This window comes from Strongylocentrotus purpuratus, unplaced genomic scaffold, assembly GCF_000002235.5.
Source record: "Strongylocentrotus purpuratus isolate Spur 01 unplaced genomic scaffold, Spur_5.0 spur5_scaffold_10, whole genome shotgun sequence".
NCBI lineage: Eukaryota > Metazoa > Echinodermata > Echinoidea > Camarodonta > Strongylocentrotidae > Strongylocentrotus > Strongylocentrotus purpuratus.
Window position 1 is genome coordinate 19,161,528 of NW_022145595.1, and position 17,293 is coordinate 19,178,820.

Consider the following 17,293-nt stretch of genomic DNA (forward strand, 5'->3'; position numbering starts at 1 on the left):
TTAATGGTTTCTATTGGTTTCTACTGGTCTTCAAAACCATTAGGCTCTACTGGTTTGTTAAGGTTTCTAATGGTTTGATTTATGATTTTTTTTTTTCACTCATGTTCAAACCATTAGATCTTAATGGTTTCTATTGGTTTCAACTGGTTTTTAAAACCATTAGGCTCTACTGGTTTGTTAAGGATTCTAATGGTTTGACTCAGGATTTTTACACCCATGTTCAAACCATTAGATCTTACTGGTTTCTATTGGTTTCTACTGGTCTTTAAACCATTAGAGTCTACTGGTTTGTAAAGGTTTATACTGGTTTTACTTCACAGTTCCTCCTGAAACCATTATGACTCTACTGGTTTCTGGAAAACCAGTATAACCATTAGAATGTCTCTACTGGTTTCTACTGGTTTCTACTGGAATTTCGACCTGGGTTGTATCACATAATTCTCGCCGTATTGGAAATCACCCCATATTTTGCATACTTTCAAAAACGTTTTCCACAAGTATGACCCCGTTTTGAATGTAAACAATTTACAATTATGCCTTTGAATGTAACCCCATTTCGTCCTATATATCGAATACGTATTAAAAACTAGTACCCTAAAACTAAAACTTTGTGCGTACACATGTTCACATGTTTGCGAACATCTGGAAGATATTACTTTTTTTAATTTTCAAATTATAATCCAATATTGTTCCTCCTTTTTATGTGTTCTTCATCTACCATTTTCAGGGTAAATGTTACATGATGTTTCGGGACATCACAGATTACCTCGAACTTCCGTTGGCTGCCTGCTGTCTCGTCGTTCATTTGTGTTTGACCTTTCTACTACCGGTTCCCGGATGTCCGCTGTAAGTTCATATCCGGGTCATCCATATTCCAAATATTTTCTTAATTGATGTCCCTGATTGGAGTGTAACGGTTGGTGAAAAGGCAATTTTCGAAGTGTACTCAAATATATGCGTCTACCATCGTACAGCGCCTAGAAAAAAACTATTCCATTTACCTGTTTCGAATAATGTATCTCAGTTCTCAGAATTCTAATTGCATATATTAGTTGTTGCTAGGTAGGACAAACATTATGGCCTGCCCGGATTACGGATTACGTAATACATCATTGTCATGTTCACACATTTCAATAGGTGGCGCATTGCGATCTGTTGTATCATCATGTGATTCTATATTGTTATCCAAGTGCTACCCTATTTAAAAATGAAAAAATAGATTGTAGGTGTAATACAAAATCTCGAACAAAATCTCTGAAAATTATTCATTTGATTCATGCCAATGTGAAATAAAGAAAAAAGTTTATAAGTTATGTCTGTATTACATTACGTTTCTAGTAGACCAAAGGTTTTCTTTTGTACTGAAACGTGATATCAAGAGTAACATTCTTTTTAAACCACAGTCCCATCTATTCACTTTTGTGTTCAGAGGTTATCAAGGCCCTGGTGGTCCGCTAGTTGGGGAGAACGGTGAGCTGACTAACTGTACGGGCGGAGCTTCGGGGTATATCGATCGTACGTTCTTCACGGAAGCTCACCTCATCTTAGTAAACACATGCGACGATGTTTACCGAACCATTGTGCGCAGTGACCCGGAAGGAATTCTGGGTACTTTCACCTCCATTGCACTGTGTGTGTTCGGTCTACAGGTACACACCCGGAATTTGATTTGAAATGTCCAATGACTTTCTATCTCGTGCTGTGTTCATTTGTAGATTTTTGTGTTTTTTTCCCTTCCCATTTTTCTCCCGTTCCATTTTTTTTCTCCTCCCCTATCTCTCACGATCTCCCCTCCTATCTCTCACGATCTCCCCTCCTTTTCCCCCTCTCATATCCAATCCAAATCAATTCAATTCAAATTTATTAATCATGCGCAAAACAACATAAAATCACTTTCCGGCTGTTTCTGCAAATATATATACAACATCAATTAACATACTATCAATTTATACAGAATAAGGAATAAATACAACACACAATTGAACATGAGTACAAAATGGTATAGGTATCACATAAACATACATGTGTATGAGTGCACCTAATCAACGGGCCCCCTTCTCCCTCTTTCCGCCCCTCTTCTCCGCTCCCAGCGCCCCTCTTCTCCGTTCCCAGCGCCCCTCTTCTCCGCTCCCAGCCCCTCATCCTCCTCCTTTTAGCCTATCCTCTCTCTTATTCTTTTCTCATGTGCCCTACTTCTTTCAAGATTTATTTATCCAAATTAATTCTTTATTCTGTATTCTTACGAAGGGGGGGGGGGGGGATCGATTGGGTCTTGGGTACCACCTCTTTGACATTATAGACCTACCCGATGAAAAACACAATTTTTACCGATGGAAAGCTGAATGAATATAGAATTTTTATTCTTTATATATACAAAATATATTCCCTTTCAGTGTTGCACAAAGGTAAATTAAAAGCTCATTCTCCGCATCCCTTCGGGTCAACAGGGGTCAAATTTGGACCCGATCGGCTCTCTTATATATTATAACTGAGGCGATGAGCCCTGCTTAATTAATGTAACGTCATTGTCAATATGCGTACTCCACAGAAGATGATGTCATCAAGTCAATAGCTAGTTTTTAGGTCAACAACTTCCGATTGTCAAAGCTTTAGATTTCGAGTTTGCAGAAATTAAACTGGCATATAATTCATGTTATTGTAATATAATGTTATGGCTCGTTAGCTTTCCATTGATCTATTATTCATCTACTTCATATTTAACTTCCGACAGGGTTTTTAATATTTCATGTTCTGATCTCAAGATCTTTATATTTTGTTCCCCTCTCAGTCTGGAAAGATTCTCCACCTCTTTACCACCGTTAGAGGGCGCCTCGTTAGACTGCTCCTATGGGGATTGGCATTGGTAAGTCATTGCAGTAGATCTTGATTTTTATATGTATACTGTAAACATCCTGATACAAAAATTGCTTGTAATCATGTTTAATGTAAAGCAGATCTTTCGATCACATCGTTAGACTGCTCTTTTGGGGATTGGCATTGGTAAGTTATTGCAGTAGAGGAGGCGCGATAGCTCAGTCGGTAGAGCAGTGGTCTTATAATCTGGCGACCCGGGTTCGAAACCAAGGCGATGCGCTAGTGCCCTTTGGTAAGGCATTAAATCCTCATTACCAGGTCTCTCAGAGAGGACCTAAAGCCGTAGGTCCTCTGGTTGCTTACTGACAAGCATTTATGCTTTCTTAGCAGTCAGGTGAAATAACAACCACTACACTACATTTAGTCAGGATATCTCGATATTTATTTGCATACTGTAAACATCCTAATAAAAATCATGCTTGTATTCATATTATTTAAAGCTGATCTCCCGTTCAATTTGCACACTGAGACCGTGTGATTGTGCACGTAGGTAGGAACATTTAAGCTCGATCTCATATCAGTCTGGCTCATTTCTACCTGTTATACATCTTTTAAATTCATCTTTTAAATCCATATTCTTGACCATTTTCATCGTTAGTGTCGTTTAATGCTATGAGAAGTCACTTTCCGTTATTACCAAAACTGAAAATAGCCTGTATAAAAATTCATGCGTCTGCGTCTTTTCGCCTTGAAGTAATCAAAGCTGTTCGGAACTTAATTTTTGCAGATATCATGCAGTGCTGTTCTTTGTAAATGCTCCATGGCCGATGGATGGATTCCCCTGAATAAGAACTTATGGTAAGAAGAAAAAAGTAAAACTTATTTTAATTTGATAATTTCATCTCTGGCATCCCAGATGAGAAGTACTCCTTTTTTAATATGTGACCACGGAGTTTTTACTCTCGAAGATTTCAACAATGTTCGATATGAGCAACCTCTGTCAACACTGTAACAAAAAAAAAGACCGACTGTGGTCGCTAATGCTACGGTAACAAAGGTTCGTATGAACGATAATTTCGTACGAATACCCCTGTTTTTCCATTGTCTTCCCGAATTTCCATTATCTGGAAATCGTTCGTACGGCGTTCGGAGCAGTTCGTAATGGCATTTGTGACCGAGGCTTAAAATTCATCGGAAATTGTAGAAACATCAACATATTTCGCATGATTATATTTTAGTACAAAAAGGACTTTACGAGACCATATTAATCAAATCCAGTCATACTTTTGAAACCATACTTTTTCAGATTCCGAAGTTAGTCTCGTCTAAATTATCATTAAAGGATTACGTTTCCTGGTTAATTGGTAGTAGTTTAAAACTACAGACCTGGGACCCGTTTCACAAAGCCTTCTTTAAATGACAAATGACAAAAAAAAATCAGTGACAAATCTGCTGATAACCAATCAGAAGCAAGGATTTCTGTAGCTTATAACAAAAACTGTCATTTGTCACCGATGATAAGTTTTGTGAAACGTCCCCTAGATTTCCACAATCATATCTCTTCCTCATCTCGCCTTCATCTTTCTGTCAGGTCCGTCTCGTTTATCGCCCTCACCGGTGGAACAGCATTCATCGTTCAGGCCTTGTTTCATGTCCTCATTGACGTCACGCATTTCTGGAATGGAGCCCCTCTATTCTACGCAGGTTAGCTTAAAGAGATTCAATCCTGGTCATCCTCTCAGTTTTATTATTGTTATCATTATCAATCTTATTATTATTATTATGATCATTATTATTGTTATTATTTGTATTATTGTCACCATTATTATTATGATCATCATTATTATTATTATTGTTATTATCATTATTGCAATTATGACCATTATTATTATTAATACTTTTATTATCATCATTATCTTCATCATCATCATCATCATCGTCATCATCATTTTTGTAATTGCTTTTATTATTATCATTATTATCAATATCGTCAGCATTTTATTATAACTATAATTATTATTAGTACTATTTCCATTATTATTAATATAATTATTAATAATAGTATTTTTATTGTCGATAATGTGGTTGTAAATATTGATATTTTCACCATCATCACCATCAATTCCATATAGATTAAGGTTTAGTGATTAGACATTCTCTTCCTTTTTTTTGTTGTCTTACCTGTATTTAGGAATGAATTCCATCCTCCTCTACATCGGATCGGAGATAATGACTCCTTATCTTCCGTTCTCATGGCAACCATTCGTTTACAACCACACGGAGTACATCATTCTGGCCGCCTGGTCCGGTTTCCTCTGGCTCGTCATCGCCTACATCTTCTACCGGAGAAAGATCTTTTTAAAGCTTTGATGCCAATAAAGGGCAATCTAACGCCTCAGTCACACCTTTGCGTACTTGGCTTGCGTATTGCTGCGTATGTATGGCAAGCCGTTATAATATTTATTCCTATTTTATGATATCAAGAAATGAATTCTTTATATCAAGAAATCGAAATCTTGATATCAAGAAATACTATTGCTTTACAACAGAAAATCATTTCTTGATATCAAGAAATAGGAATAAATTAATGTTAAAACGGCTTGACATAAATATGGAGCAATACGCAAGCCAAATACGCAGCGGTGTGGCTGAGGCATAACCTATGTCATAAAGTACTTGGAGAGTGGGCAGAACAGAAATGAGAGAAACAGAATGGCGAATGTCTGAAAAATCGTAATGTGGGAGTTTATATGAATGTTTGAAATGTGAGGGCACTAAATCTATGCGAATCTCATATTCTTCTTCTTTGGTATACTCTTCAACGTCCCGTTATGAACCAAACGAGGTGGATGAGGGGTGCGCACTGTTGCTTATTTAGTTCTTATTGCTTGAGTCTTGGTTGCGGAAAAGTTGGTTGCTTGTAGTTTGAAGGTGTCGATGTTTGTGGTCCTTTGGATGTCGGGGGGGGGGGGAGGGGGTAGTGGGTTCCAGTCCTTGATGGTACGTGGAATGTAGGAGTGTTTAAAACAATTGGTGCGGGTGGATTTCCCTTATTATTTTTATTTTATTGTTGTTGATTATTTAAGGACGTTCCGCAGTAATGTTCGTTGGCACCTTAGCTACGAAGAACAAGCTGACTACACAATATCGGGAACACCATGCATTTTCGATGGTGAATACATAATCAGCTGGACCTCCGCAGCTAAGGAGCGCACGAACATTACTGTAGAACGTCCTTATCAAAGAGAGAAAACTTTTCTCTTTGGCGTAATAGATTAATTGAAATGTTTTTACGTGTGGATATGAATCGATGAAGGGGGTGCTAGAGGGACGGGGGTGTATAATAGTCTACATGTATTACTGGGTGAACCGTGAGGGTGGTGCTTGAAGAGAAACCCAAAATATTTGAGGACCTCTTTGAAGGGCGGTCGGTTGCCAGATTTTTGTATCTAGACCAATTTTGTTTAAATCTTCAGAACTACAGTACTACCAGTATTGAGGCTATTTACATGTGTTTCGATACGATAGCCTTACACATAGTGCTGGGAATACCGTGAGGGTGTTCCAGAACAATTTGTATTGAAAAAGTACCCCAAACATGTGAGGCCCTTTTTCTGAAGAGGGAAGAGGGATGCCAGAGAGTTTTAGAATGAGAAGGCTACTCTCATTCCCTTACCAGTGCATGCCTGCATTTTGTATGTAGACCTTTTTAAGAAAATCTTTACAACCACTGACAAATGACAGTACTGCCAATTTTAAGGCTGTTTACGTGTGTTTCAGTTTATTTGTAATGTCATTTACATTCTTTTTTTATTCCGTATCATTCTTAATTTTCTCCATGATCAACAAAGATCTCTGTTCGTCCGATTCTGTTTGTAAATGCATTTTGCTGCTACAATATAAAACGTGTGCAGAGCGTCGAGATGAATTTAATTTTGCTAATTTAGCGTTCTTAAGTTTTCTACATGACCAACAACGATCTCCGTCCGTCCGTCCGATCCTGTTTATGCATGTACTTTAATTTTGCTGCTACAATGATAAAACGTATGCAGGGCGTCAAGATGAATTCAATTTTTCTAACTTTTCATCTTCAGTTCAATCTGCAACAAAACTAAAAAGAGTGGAATTTTGTTGTAACACTAGCTATGTAAAAGGTCACTGTCGTTTGAGGAGGACAAATGAAGAGAATGTAATAAGGTTTCATTATATTAGTAACGGCTACGAGCAGAATTTTATCATTAAAGTATAGTTGATAAAGTCGAATAAAACGCTATTCCAAATATGATTTTTGTTCTCACTTATTAGATGTATAAACCTGAACTGAAGTTAAATACATTGAACTAGGGAGAATTAAAAAAAAATAGAATATATTTATCCCGTTTCTTGGGGTGAAATTTTTAATTTTATTTAAACATGTCCATTATGTTTTGGAAATGCCGAAGGTAGGCCTTTGCAAAATAATAAATCTGTCATGATCTATGTTGTTTTTTTAACCATCATTTTATTAACCTGTTTTAATACATGTACATTTATGTTCATACATATGTTTTGTGCTACTTTTTAAAAGTCTGAAAATATGTACACATGTTGGAATTGACAAAGACTAATAAATCTTATTTTCCTTGACTAAACAAATGATGATATTAGAGTTTTCATTGTGGAATTTAAATTTCTTTTCACAAACGGATCAACATTGCATTTTGCCGCGTCGCTTCATGATGCTGAATGACGTCTACCTTTGTTACACTTTAGATTATTTATGCGCGGGATATTTTGAAGAATTAAAGCCTCCACATTTTGAAATTTAAAACATTATATAACATAAATCTTTTGCAAGAAAAGAAGCAAGCGAAGTGACCTGGTTATGATAATATGCACCCACACACCATAATGAATATTCATGAAGTTGTATTTTTAGAAGCTTGTTACATTGAAATTGACATCTAGAGACACAAGAGTTATCAAGAAAAGCGTTTATATTTCGTTTTATAAGTTTAAGAGACAAATTGAAATCGTTTCCATTTATAAGATAATGAATATTCATATATCAATGACTCCGTGAAATTGAAAACATTCTTTAGATTAAACTCTTCCCGAAATATTAAAGCTTTTCCTAATATTCTGATTTTTTTTTGGACTTACGGCTTTCTTCCTTTTATGTAATGTTCCCACCACATCAGCGCATGCAATATATAGTGGTACTTAAGCTAATATATACATGTACAACAACTGATATAATCATATTTTTGTATAGTACGGGGGGGGGGGGGGGGCATTTCACAAAGACTTTTTTCAATGACAATTGACAAAAGTAAGTGACAAATCTGCTGATAACCAATGAGAAGCAAGCATTTCAGTAGCTTATAACAAAAATTGTCATTTGTCACTGATCACAAGTTTTGTGAAACGCCTCCAGGCAGAGAGTACAGAGATGAGGTAACAATTTCATGTTTCAATGTACACGTAATAATGTTCAACTGATAGAACTGAAAGAATGAGGGAGGGAGGGAGGGATCGAGATGGACAGACAAAAGTAAAACTTCATACTGAAAAATTGACATGATAAATTTAAAATGTAATGTAAGACAGTAGTGATACATATGCAAGAATGATATTTAGAAGATACAAAAGAGAGGGAGGGAAAAGGGAAGGGGTGTAGAGAAAGAAGAGAAAGAGAGAGAGAGAGAGAGGGGGAAGAAAAATATGGTGTAGAGAGAGAGAGAGAGAGAGGGAGAGAGAGAGAGAGAGATAGGGAGACTAGAAAGATAAGCAGTCCTGTATAAGGCGTAATCAAAAAAGATGTTGTATTGCCCTTTGCGACCGACCCCAAAATCTTGAAATCTTCGGTCGGCTTTATAAAATGTTTTTTAATTTTTTTAATTTAATGAATACAAAAATATGTATTAAAGCATTCAACACTGGGAAGTATCAGCCCAAAGAGGGAGAAAAAGAAGAAACAAAAGTTAAAAAAAAGAAAGAAAAAAAAAGATTTCCGACCGACCGACCCATGTATTGGCACCTAAAGGGCAATACAACAATTTTTTTAGGCCGAAGGGGGGGGGGGCGTACGCCGGGTTCATCATGATTATGCTGGGTACATCACTGCTTGCTGTCTATCCAGGAGCTCGCTTCTGTGTTGCTACTTGTTACAATGGCAGCAGAAGATACCTCTCCAGAGGGATCGCACTCTCTTGTTGAGTCCGAAGAAACCGAAGATGACCACCCCTTGCAGTGAGTTGATGATGACGAACACATACCACATGGCATCGAGTTGAAGGAAGCTACCGACAAATCCAGATATCCAAGTGAATCCCAATAGCACCGAAATCTGTGTAAAAATGTTGCACAAGACTATTATCTTAGTACAAACAAACACGTTTTGTTCTCTTTGAATACACACACATATATATGAACACTTTTAATTCCAAAAGGAGCTAAATCCATTTTTGTACTTCTGAGAAAAAAATTAATTGGTTACCAGATTTTGTACAGGCGTCTATGGAAAAGTGATATTAGAAGGTGCATTTTTCATAATTGCTCCCCAAATTTAGGTAAGTAATTTTGTTGAAAAGCGGGTACTAAAGTGACCAATGTTCAATTATCAATAACTCAATTTTCATCAAAAGTGGATTTAGCTCCTTTTGGAATTAAGCTCTTTATATATATATATATATATATGTATATATGTATAATTGTTGTTACAAATTATACCCCATATATTTTTTGTGTGAAACGGTCATCATGGTTATTTGATTTCGTTCTGCCCTTGCTTGTGCAATTGAATTGATAGATTGCGAAACTATGATAAATTAAAGAATTTACGAATTGCCTGTTGGTTGAATCTGATTTCTATCTAAATCTAAAACCTAATTTCCACTATACATTTATATTATCTTGTGACTTTCTTTACCCTTTTGCTGTATTTTTCATAAATTAGGTTCCGTCATATTTCACTATCAGATGAATATATTCGTCTTCTTGAAAAAGCTGTTGAATATCTCGATCAATAACTGTTGCGTGATTATAATTTACAAAGAATTGTTTTAAATTGAAATATTTGTACCATGTGAAATGTGGAAGCGATGCATTGAACTGAACTAAAAATGAAATTCAAATTTTGCAAATTTCAGTGATTTCGAAAAGGAAATTGTTTATTTTTAGTACTAAACGTTTGCTGATCAATTGACGATGAATTACCTTCGCATGTATCAACAGGTCGACTCGCCATCCGTTCTTGTGGAGAATTGTGTTGGTACCGTTCACGTTTCCCGGTTGTCGCCGAACCTTCAGCATGTTCCTCATTGTAGATATGAAGAGGACCCCGTTCACACAGAGGCAAATGGCGCACGGGATTGCAAATGCGACAACATTAGCCATGGGCTGAACGATCCAGCACATGTCAGCATTTTCCATGACTCCATACCGCAGCAACGACTCCTCCTGCCAAGGATGGAAGTGAAACCCAAGGCAGGTGGCGAGAATGACGAAGGGAACCCCCCAGCCGACGGCGGAGTAGACAAGGAATTTCCTAACCTTGCCTGAGTTGGCAAGAAGGGCAGTAGCTGGGTCGGATGAGAGGGTCTTGCAAAGGTCAAAGGCAAGAACTGTTTTCCAGAAGAACGTAGCCAACCAGAAGTAGTGGGAAGAGGCAGCGATGGCAGTACAAACGACTGGCAGATGAGTCACAAACTCTGCGACAAACGCCAAGAGGATGTGAGACAAAAGCAAAGCCAGGACCATGTTGATGATGACCAATCCGTGGAGATTGCGAAGCTCTTGAAAGAGAGAGTACGTGACGAGGGTCAATGCCAAACTTACAGAAGAGATGCCAAAGCCAACACGACCCAGGGTCGTAATTGTCAAGAACCCCGATCTATCCATGAAGAGTTTGACGTCTTCGGGCGTCCGAAGACACACCAACACCGAATCGTTGTCGAAGATGAAGTATTCACTTGGGTGAAAGAATATCCCTCTAGATACAATCAAGAAATTTGCTTCAACAGTAAGGATTCCAAACTGAGGCGGTGTCAAGATCGCCATGACACAATTCGAAATATCTCGCTTCACGCCGAACACACTCACGGAATATGTTTTGGTATACCCAGATTTATCTTCGTTGAGAGCATAGATAGTAGAATTGTGGTAAATGGTACTAGAGAGGAATAACCGCTGTCGAAAGAGAAGTAGATTTTCTCCTCCTATTATAACTGGTTCGAAGTCTGAAAGGTCCCCATGGACCCACTCCCCGTTTTGAACGAATGATTCGCGTGAATGCTCTACAAGGACCTTGCAGCCATGATCCAATCTGATGCGAGTGGGCGCACAAAGTAACCTTGTATCTCGGGGATTCGCAGCTATATAAGAATCTATACCACGTGACATGTTATGTATTGCCATCAGGTCTACCTCGACGATGACGTGGTCTTCGTGGAGAACAGTGAACAGACCAATGCTCACTGAGGACTCCTCAAGATATCGGAAGATGTTAGCGTCCTCTCCGGAGCAATCCCAGGCTTGGTCCTGTTGATGATCTTCTATGGTCAGCTGTGAGGACACACTTTTGCAGTGTGGCCAGTATGCTCTTCCTGGTGGCACGCATCGCCCGTTGACCAGCTTCAGTTCAGGGTTACAAAAGATCTCGAATTTCTCATACCAGGGGACGTGTCTGAACGTATCATCGAAGCCTAAATTATACACACAAGTTTTGCCAGCGTCCAAAGCACCATTGCAAATAGCGCAGTTACTATTCGCAAAGACTTTACCCTTCTCCTCGGCAATGTCCCCAGTAAGGGTTCGACAGGCTATATCTATGTTGCGAAAAGAACCTTTGAGATCAGGTCTACACTCGCGAATGATATTGCTGATACATGGTCGAGGGGCAAAATATTCTTCCGGAAGTTGGTTACTAGAGTTAGAATATCCAGGGCGTACGTAAAAGAATGTTTCGTTCTTGTTTAGGATATTTTCACTTTTAGAGATGCACACATCCCACATGGTCGTGTTTTCTGAGCCATGACAGAGGGCGCAATACACGTTTCGGAAGTGAATACCTTCCGGGTCATAGACGGGTCGGTCAACGTGTCCATTCGATGATGCCTCACAGAGTTGCTTAACCTAAAAAATTGGGACCAAAGATATCGTTTAGATACACAGTCATCCCTTCTATAACATTTTTCGTCCATATACATAATAACTAAATAACGACTTCGAGTTATAAATGTGGCATGTACTTGTTCTTTATCTTTAAAAAACATAACTGTTCCAAACACAGAATAGACAAAAGAATAATTTCCTGTTTTAAACTTTTCATTATTTCAGCATAGATGACTGCGTGTTACTTAATAGTCAATTTCTATTATTTTGATTGGAATAAGGCAACATGAAATATAAAAAATGTGGGGCAATAAATTCATCAAAACATAAAATACAAAAAATGATGATGATATTAATGATGGTGATGATGATTGTGGTGGTTTTGGTGATGGTGATGACCACTTTATATATATCCTAATAATCAATTTACCGTCAGATCTTGGTACGACTGCGGGCATTTGGTGACCAACCAAATCCCTTCCTCTACGCGTGCTCCGAAGGGCAGATCAACACATGACCAGAAAGCGAGATCTGGTATGACGCTTGTCCAGGAGTTGCCGAAAAAGTCCCGACGTCGAGCCATCATTTTGGGATCGTTATGATCGGAGCAACAATCGCCAAAGAGCTCACAGTACGGATCGCATTGGCAATGGTAATGACGGTTTTCGTAATACCCTTCCAAGTAGGCTTCACAATGCCAGTTATAGCAGTTTACTCCAACGCTGTTAAGACCTATCAAGTACAAGAAGACATAGAATACACTCACATGTTTATGTTTCAATCCATTCGTAGTTACCTTAAACATTATGCAAATCATTCAGTTATCATTTTAATGATTTTAAAGTTTATCTCAGTTTCTGTTTCGTTTTCTTCTTCTCCCTTTTCTTCTTCTTCTTCTTCTTCTTCTTCTTCTTCTTCTTCTTCTTCCTTCTTCTTCTTCTTCTTCTTCTCCTTCTTCCTTCTCTTTATTTTTCATCCTCCTCCTCCTTCTCCTCCACCTCCTCCTCATCACCTTCTTCTTCTTTAACCATCATTCCTTTTCATATTAACTCGTTGTTTGGCACATAACTGTATTTGTGCCTAGTAATGTCAATCGGATTTGTGTGTAGAGTCTGTGTAAAATTACAGCAAAGGCACAAAGAATCTAGTCTTATATTACACTTGAAACATTGTGAATACACTAATAAAATGCACATACGTTATAGCAGACCAATAACAATACACAAATATTGCCTGGTGGGAGTCGGAAATTCGCTAATTCGCATACTTTACAAAGATCTAATGCCCTTCTGGCTCTCAACAGAAGTGACCTCATACCCCCTACCGTCATCGCAGTTAATCCACAACGGATGGTATCCTATCACACCATCTTCAGCATGGCTCCATTTCCGCAGGAAACATTCATCTATCCCCATCTCCTCTCCACCGCAAAGGATGTCTTCCAGCCGTCGAGGATCGAGCAATAAGTACCCCATGTACATCCTCCCCTCATCAATTGCGCCAAACACGGCTCCATCGGGGAACCCGAGCTCGCGGCAGACCACGTTGAGTACCCTGGGCAGGGAGTGCCAGGAGAAGAGCGGTGGGAAGAAGGGTGTGTGCCACACCCCATTATCAGGGCTGCTGGTGTTGGTATCCGTTATTTGGAGGAGGCCGGAGGAGACAGACTTGTAACCATCATCGCCAGCTAGCCGGGCTTTTAGACGAGCGTTTACCAAACCTGTGGATCAATAGATAACACACCAAACCTTCAGTCCCAAGTAATAAGCGATCAGGGGCGGATCTAGCTTTTTGCTAAGGGGGGGGTTTGACCAAAATAATGACGATGCAGAGCATCGTCCACGAGCCGCGAAGCGGCGAGCCGATTTTTTTTGGGGGTGTTTATTTGAACTCCGTAAGTGATGTTTTCCTGGCATCTATTAACACAATGGAGACCATAAAAAGCAGTGCATGATAACGTCTTTTTAAATCAAGTAACAGTAAATACAAAGTTATATCCAGAGTTATCATGTGTTTGGTTAAGTTACCAGATGAGTTGAATATCTTCTCACAATATTTGCACTTGAAAGGGTTTCTCTCCAGCGTGCGTTCTTTTTTCTTTCTTTTCTTTTTTTTTTTTTTTTTTTTTTTTTTTTTTTTTTTTTGGGGGGGGGGGGGCGCCCAAGGGGGGGGGGGGGTTTAAACCCCCTAAACCCCCCTGTAGATCCGCGCCTGGCGATAACGTGTCGCATAGTAGTGGTAATAATAATATGCACAAGGGTGTCGCTGTGAAATTTTGAGGGGGGTCGTCAGACAATTTGCCAATCAGTCTGCTAAAAAAAATTGCGAACAGGAAATCGAACAAATCTCCGAGGCAGTTCTAACAGTATCATGATTAATTTCAAGAAATCTACGTTAACCAACATCAAACGAAGGAAGCGAAAGTAACACGGATAAGGGAGAGAGCAGACTGAGATAGTATGGACACGAGAAAAGGACGATGAACTAATTAGATGGGCAGCAGAGAGCAGGGAGAAAGGTAGAACAAAGAAAGGAAAACATAAGAATAGGGTAGAGACATTGACTTGGAAATGGCCACAGACATAAAGGCCCGAATTCACAAAGGAGGTTTGTCGACGAACCGAGGTTTATGTACGTCATATGACGCGTTTTGACGCAATTTTTACAAACCTGGTTTGTAAATGACAAAGGGAGGTTTGTCGAAACAAAAGGAGGTTTGTCGACAAACCTCCTTTGTGAATTCGGGCCGATGAGATGGAGAGCGGTAACGAGGATTTTATAAACATGATTAGTTTAAAGGGCTTTAAACTAATCACCTGTACATACGACATCATTCACACACATAAATTTCGGTGCGATCGTTAATCGTTTCGTGATTAACTACTGCTCGTAAAATGCGCAGTAGTGCCATTGCGCATTGAAGGTCATGTCATATTAATCAAAGCGCACGCTCCATCCAGTTTAAACACGTTTAAACACGAATAACCGTTCACACACAAAATGTCAAGCTCTCTAGATACGAACTTCGTATCTGCAGCCTGCTTTTAGGGGCGTATGAACCGCGACTTCGTATCTATCCCAACATCGTATAAACGATGTTCACACAGGGAAAATTTTCTATAAACATGTTTAAAACTGTTGAGTTAAACACGTTTATACTAATCATCTCTAAATACGATGAATTTTAGCTGTGGGTGAAAAGGCTGCTCGATCCCCATTCCCTTCCATAGAGGGGACCCACGGGATGATGATGATGATGAAATGAAGGTGAACATTTAGGTTACAGATGGATAGTTGTGAAGGGGGAATGAAATAATTAGACTAATAAGGTGAAGAGAGTAGACGAGGAGGGAATTGATGACTCAAATATGAGAAGAGGATACAGAAATATATATAGATATATATTTTATTTTCTACTTGTTTTCTTCTTCTTGCTGAATTCCTGAACATTTACCGGTGGAATTTTACACGACAATGTACTTACTGCGTGGTTTCTTATTTCCTGATGATTAGTTGCTTCTTTTTCTCCATGCTATCATACCACTTATGTTATGTCAATCTCTGTGGAGTGCATGATTAGTTTAGTACTTTGTCTTTGTCAACTTTCTAATTCCGTGAAGTAGCTTTTGCTGATTTTTGATTTAATTATTCAAATTCTGCTGTGCATTACCATGTAATTGAAACAGAGCGTTTATTTTCATCATTCACAATATATACATATTCAACGATAAAAAGAATTTGTAGTCACGATTGATTCAGTCTAATAAAAATGTCCTAATTTATTGAGCCTTATCTGTGCTGCACCCTTGAGTGTATTAACGGGGCACGGTGGATATTTTTTTCGATGATCAAATGTTAGAGCTCTTGTGAAAACTGTTCTGCCGCGATTCCATCACCTTTACATTACAGGGGAGCTCAGAGAAGGTATCTCAGGCTTTCTTTGGTGAAATTATGTGACTGGTAGCTACTGCTTTCCAAACTGACTGGTGAAGGGTTACTTTTGGCAAAAAAATAATATGATAAAAACGAATTAAGACTGAAGGATTACGTTAGCGCAGTCTCGGCTCGCTGTACTTGGCGCAAACTGTACTTCACCAAAAGGCAATTCTCGAACTTCACACATAAACACACACACACGCACACACGCAAACACGCAAACACGCACACACACGCAAACACACACACACCCACACACAAGCACGCTCACGCGCAAATTCACACTCACACACGTACACGCACACACGCAAACAGCATCAATAACAATAAACCCAACAAAAGAAGGAGAAGAGGCTTACCAGGTCCTTGTAAAATGAAGAGTACATTAACCAATGCTGCTACTGCCGCGATCATCCTGGCTGATCTAATCCTGTTCCTCCGTAGTGAAATAATCAGGCAGGCAGACGTCACTAAAATGATAATGAAACATCCGCCTAATATTTTTGAGCCATTATACAATCCAACTGAGGTCCGGTTAAAAAATTATATATAAAAAAAGGCAGATTTTTTTTTTAGCGAAATCGACTGAAGAGCAATTTTTTTATTAAAAAAACATACCTGTTCTTCTTTATTAAAATAAAATTCACAATACAGACATAAATTCCATAAATTGTTTAATATGCTATTCCATTTTTTCAGCCTCATATAAATATTTTCTTTTCGTTTGTGTTTTTCATCATAATATCGAAGTGGAAGCTATTCCAATATTATTAATACACTTACAAATTGAAATAATGCATAGGCCTTATTCAATATCAAATTAATTTCTTCCTTCTCCGTTTCTTGAATTCCATAAATTACATACTGTATCTTCAAAATAAAATTTTGATTGGAGCACCTTTTTATGTATTCTATATGTTTCCAATTATCTAACTTCTGGGCAATTCCAAAACATATGTAATAAATCCCCTACTTGATCACATTCAATACAAATATCGCTACCTCTCATGTTCCATTAAATTATATAATGTTGGCAGTAAATTATACATAAATCTAAAATTAAATTGAACAACGACATCATCTTGAATCTTTTTTATTTCGGATGCCCATGTAGCTGTCCATGAATGGTTTATTTCTATTGCAACCTTCTCACTCCAAAATAATTGTGCCCTTGAAATGTCGTTATTTAATTGCAATAACTCATTATAAACCCGCGTTACACTAAAACAACTAGTAGGTAGGCTACTGTTTCTGCAAATGATACAAAAGATTCATTCCTAAAAATATTTTCTTTAAATCTTCTGAACAAGAATCACTTGTTGTCTTTTAATTCTTCCTTAATTTTGGGGCAAATATTCAATACAAAACTTTTGTACTCTGTTAACCATTTTCCATTAATATAACAAAATTTATCTTTTAATCCATTAACTGTAATGAAATTGTTCTTGGC

At 38.2% G+C, this 17,293-nt stretch overlaps 2 protein-coding genes across 3 annotated transcripts in view; one reads left to right on the top strand and one right to left on the bottom strand.

Moving 5' to 3' along the window:
• Window positions 1-5,289, top strand: part of LOC590342 (heparan-alpha-glucosaminide N-acetyltransferase) — a 30,125-nt gene extending 24,836 nt beyond the window's left edge. Inside the window, exons 12-17 of one of the 2 annotated variants that reach the window (XM_011676529.2) lie at window positions 728-846; window positions 1,430-1,649; window positions 2,789-2,863; window positions 3,602-3,672; window positions 4,406-4,518; window positions 5,006-5,288. In XM_011676529.2, coding sequence (XP_011674831.2) covers window positions 728-846; window positions 1,430-1,649; window positions 2,789-2,863; window positions 3,602-3,672; window positions 4,406-4,518; window positions 5,006-5,184 — 777 coding nt within the window. In that variant the 3' untranslated portion in view covers window positions 5,185-5,288. Of the gene's footprint in view, window positions 1-727; window positions 847-1,429; window positions 1,650-2,788; window positions 2,864-3,601; window positions 3,673-4,405; window positions 4,519-5,005 lie in introns of both variants that reach the window. The other variant, XM_030979693.1, reaches the window with a different exon arrangement.
• Window positions 5,290-8,953: 3,664 nt separating this feature from the next.
• Window positions 8,954-16,257, bottom strand: LOC105443418. The gene is made up of 5 exons (XM_030979141.1): window positions 16,203-16,257; window positions 13,274-13,627; window positions 12,338-12,639; window positions 10,012-11,928; window positions 8,954-9,142 (listed from the first exon to the last, which is right to left on the bottom strand). The coding sequence occupies exons 1-5, from the start codon at window positions 16,255-16,257 to the stop codon at window positions 8,954-8,956; spliced, it is 2,817 nt and encodes a 938-aa protein (XP_030835001.1).
• Window positions 16,258-17,293: the final 1,036 nt, after the last annotated feature.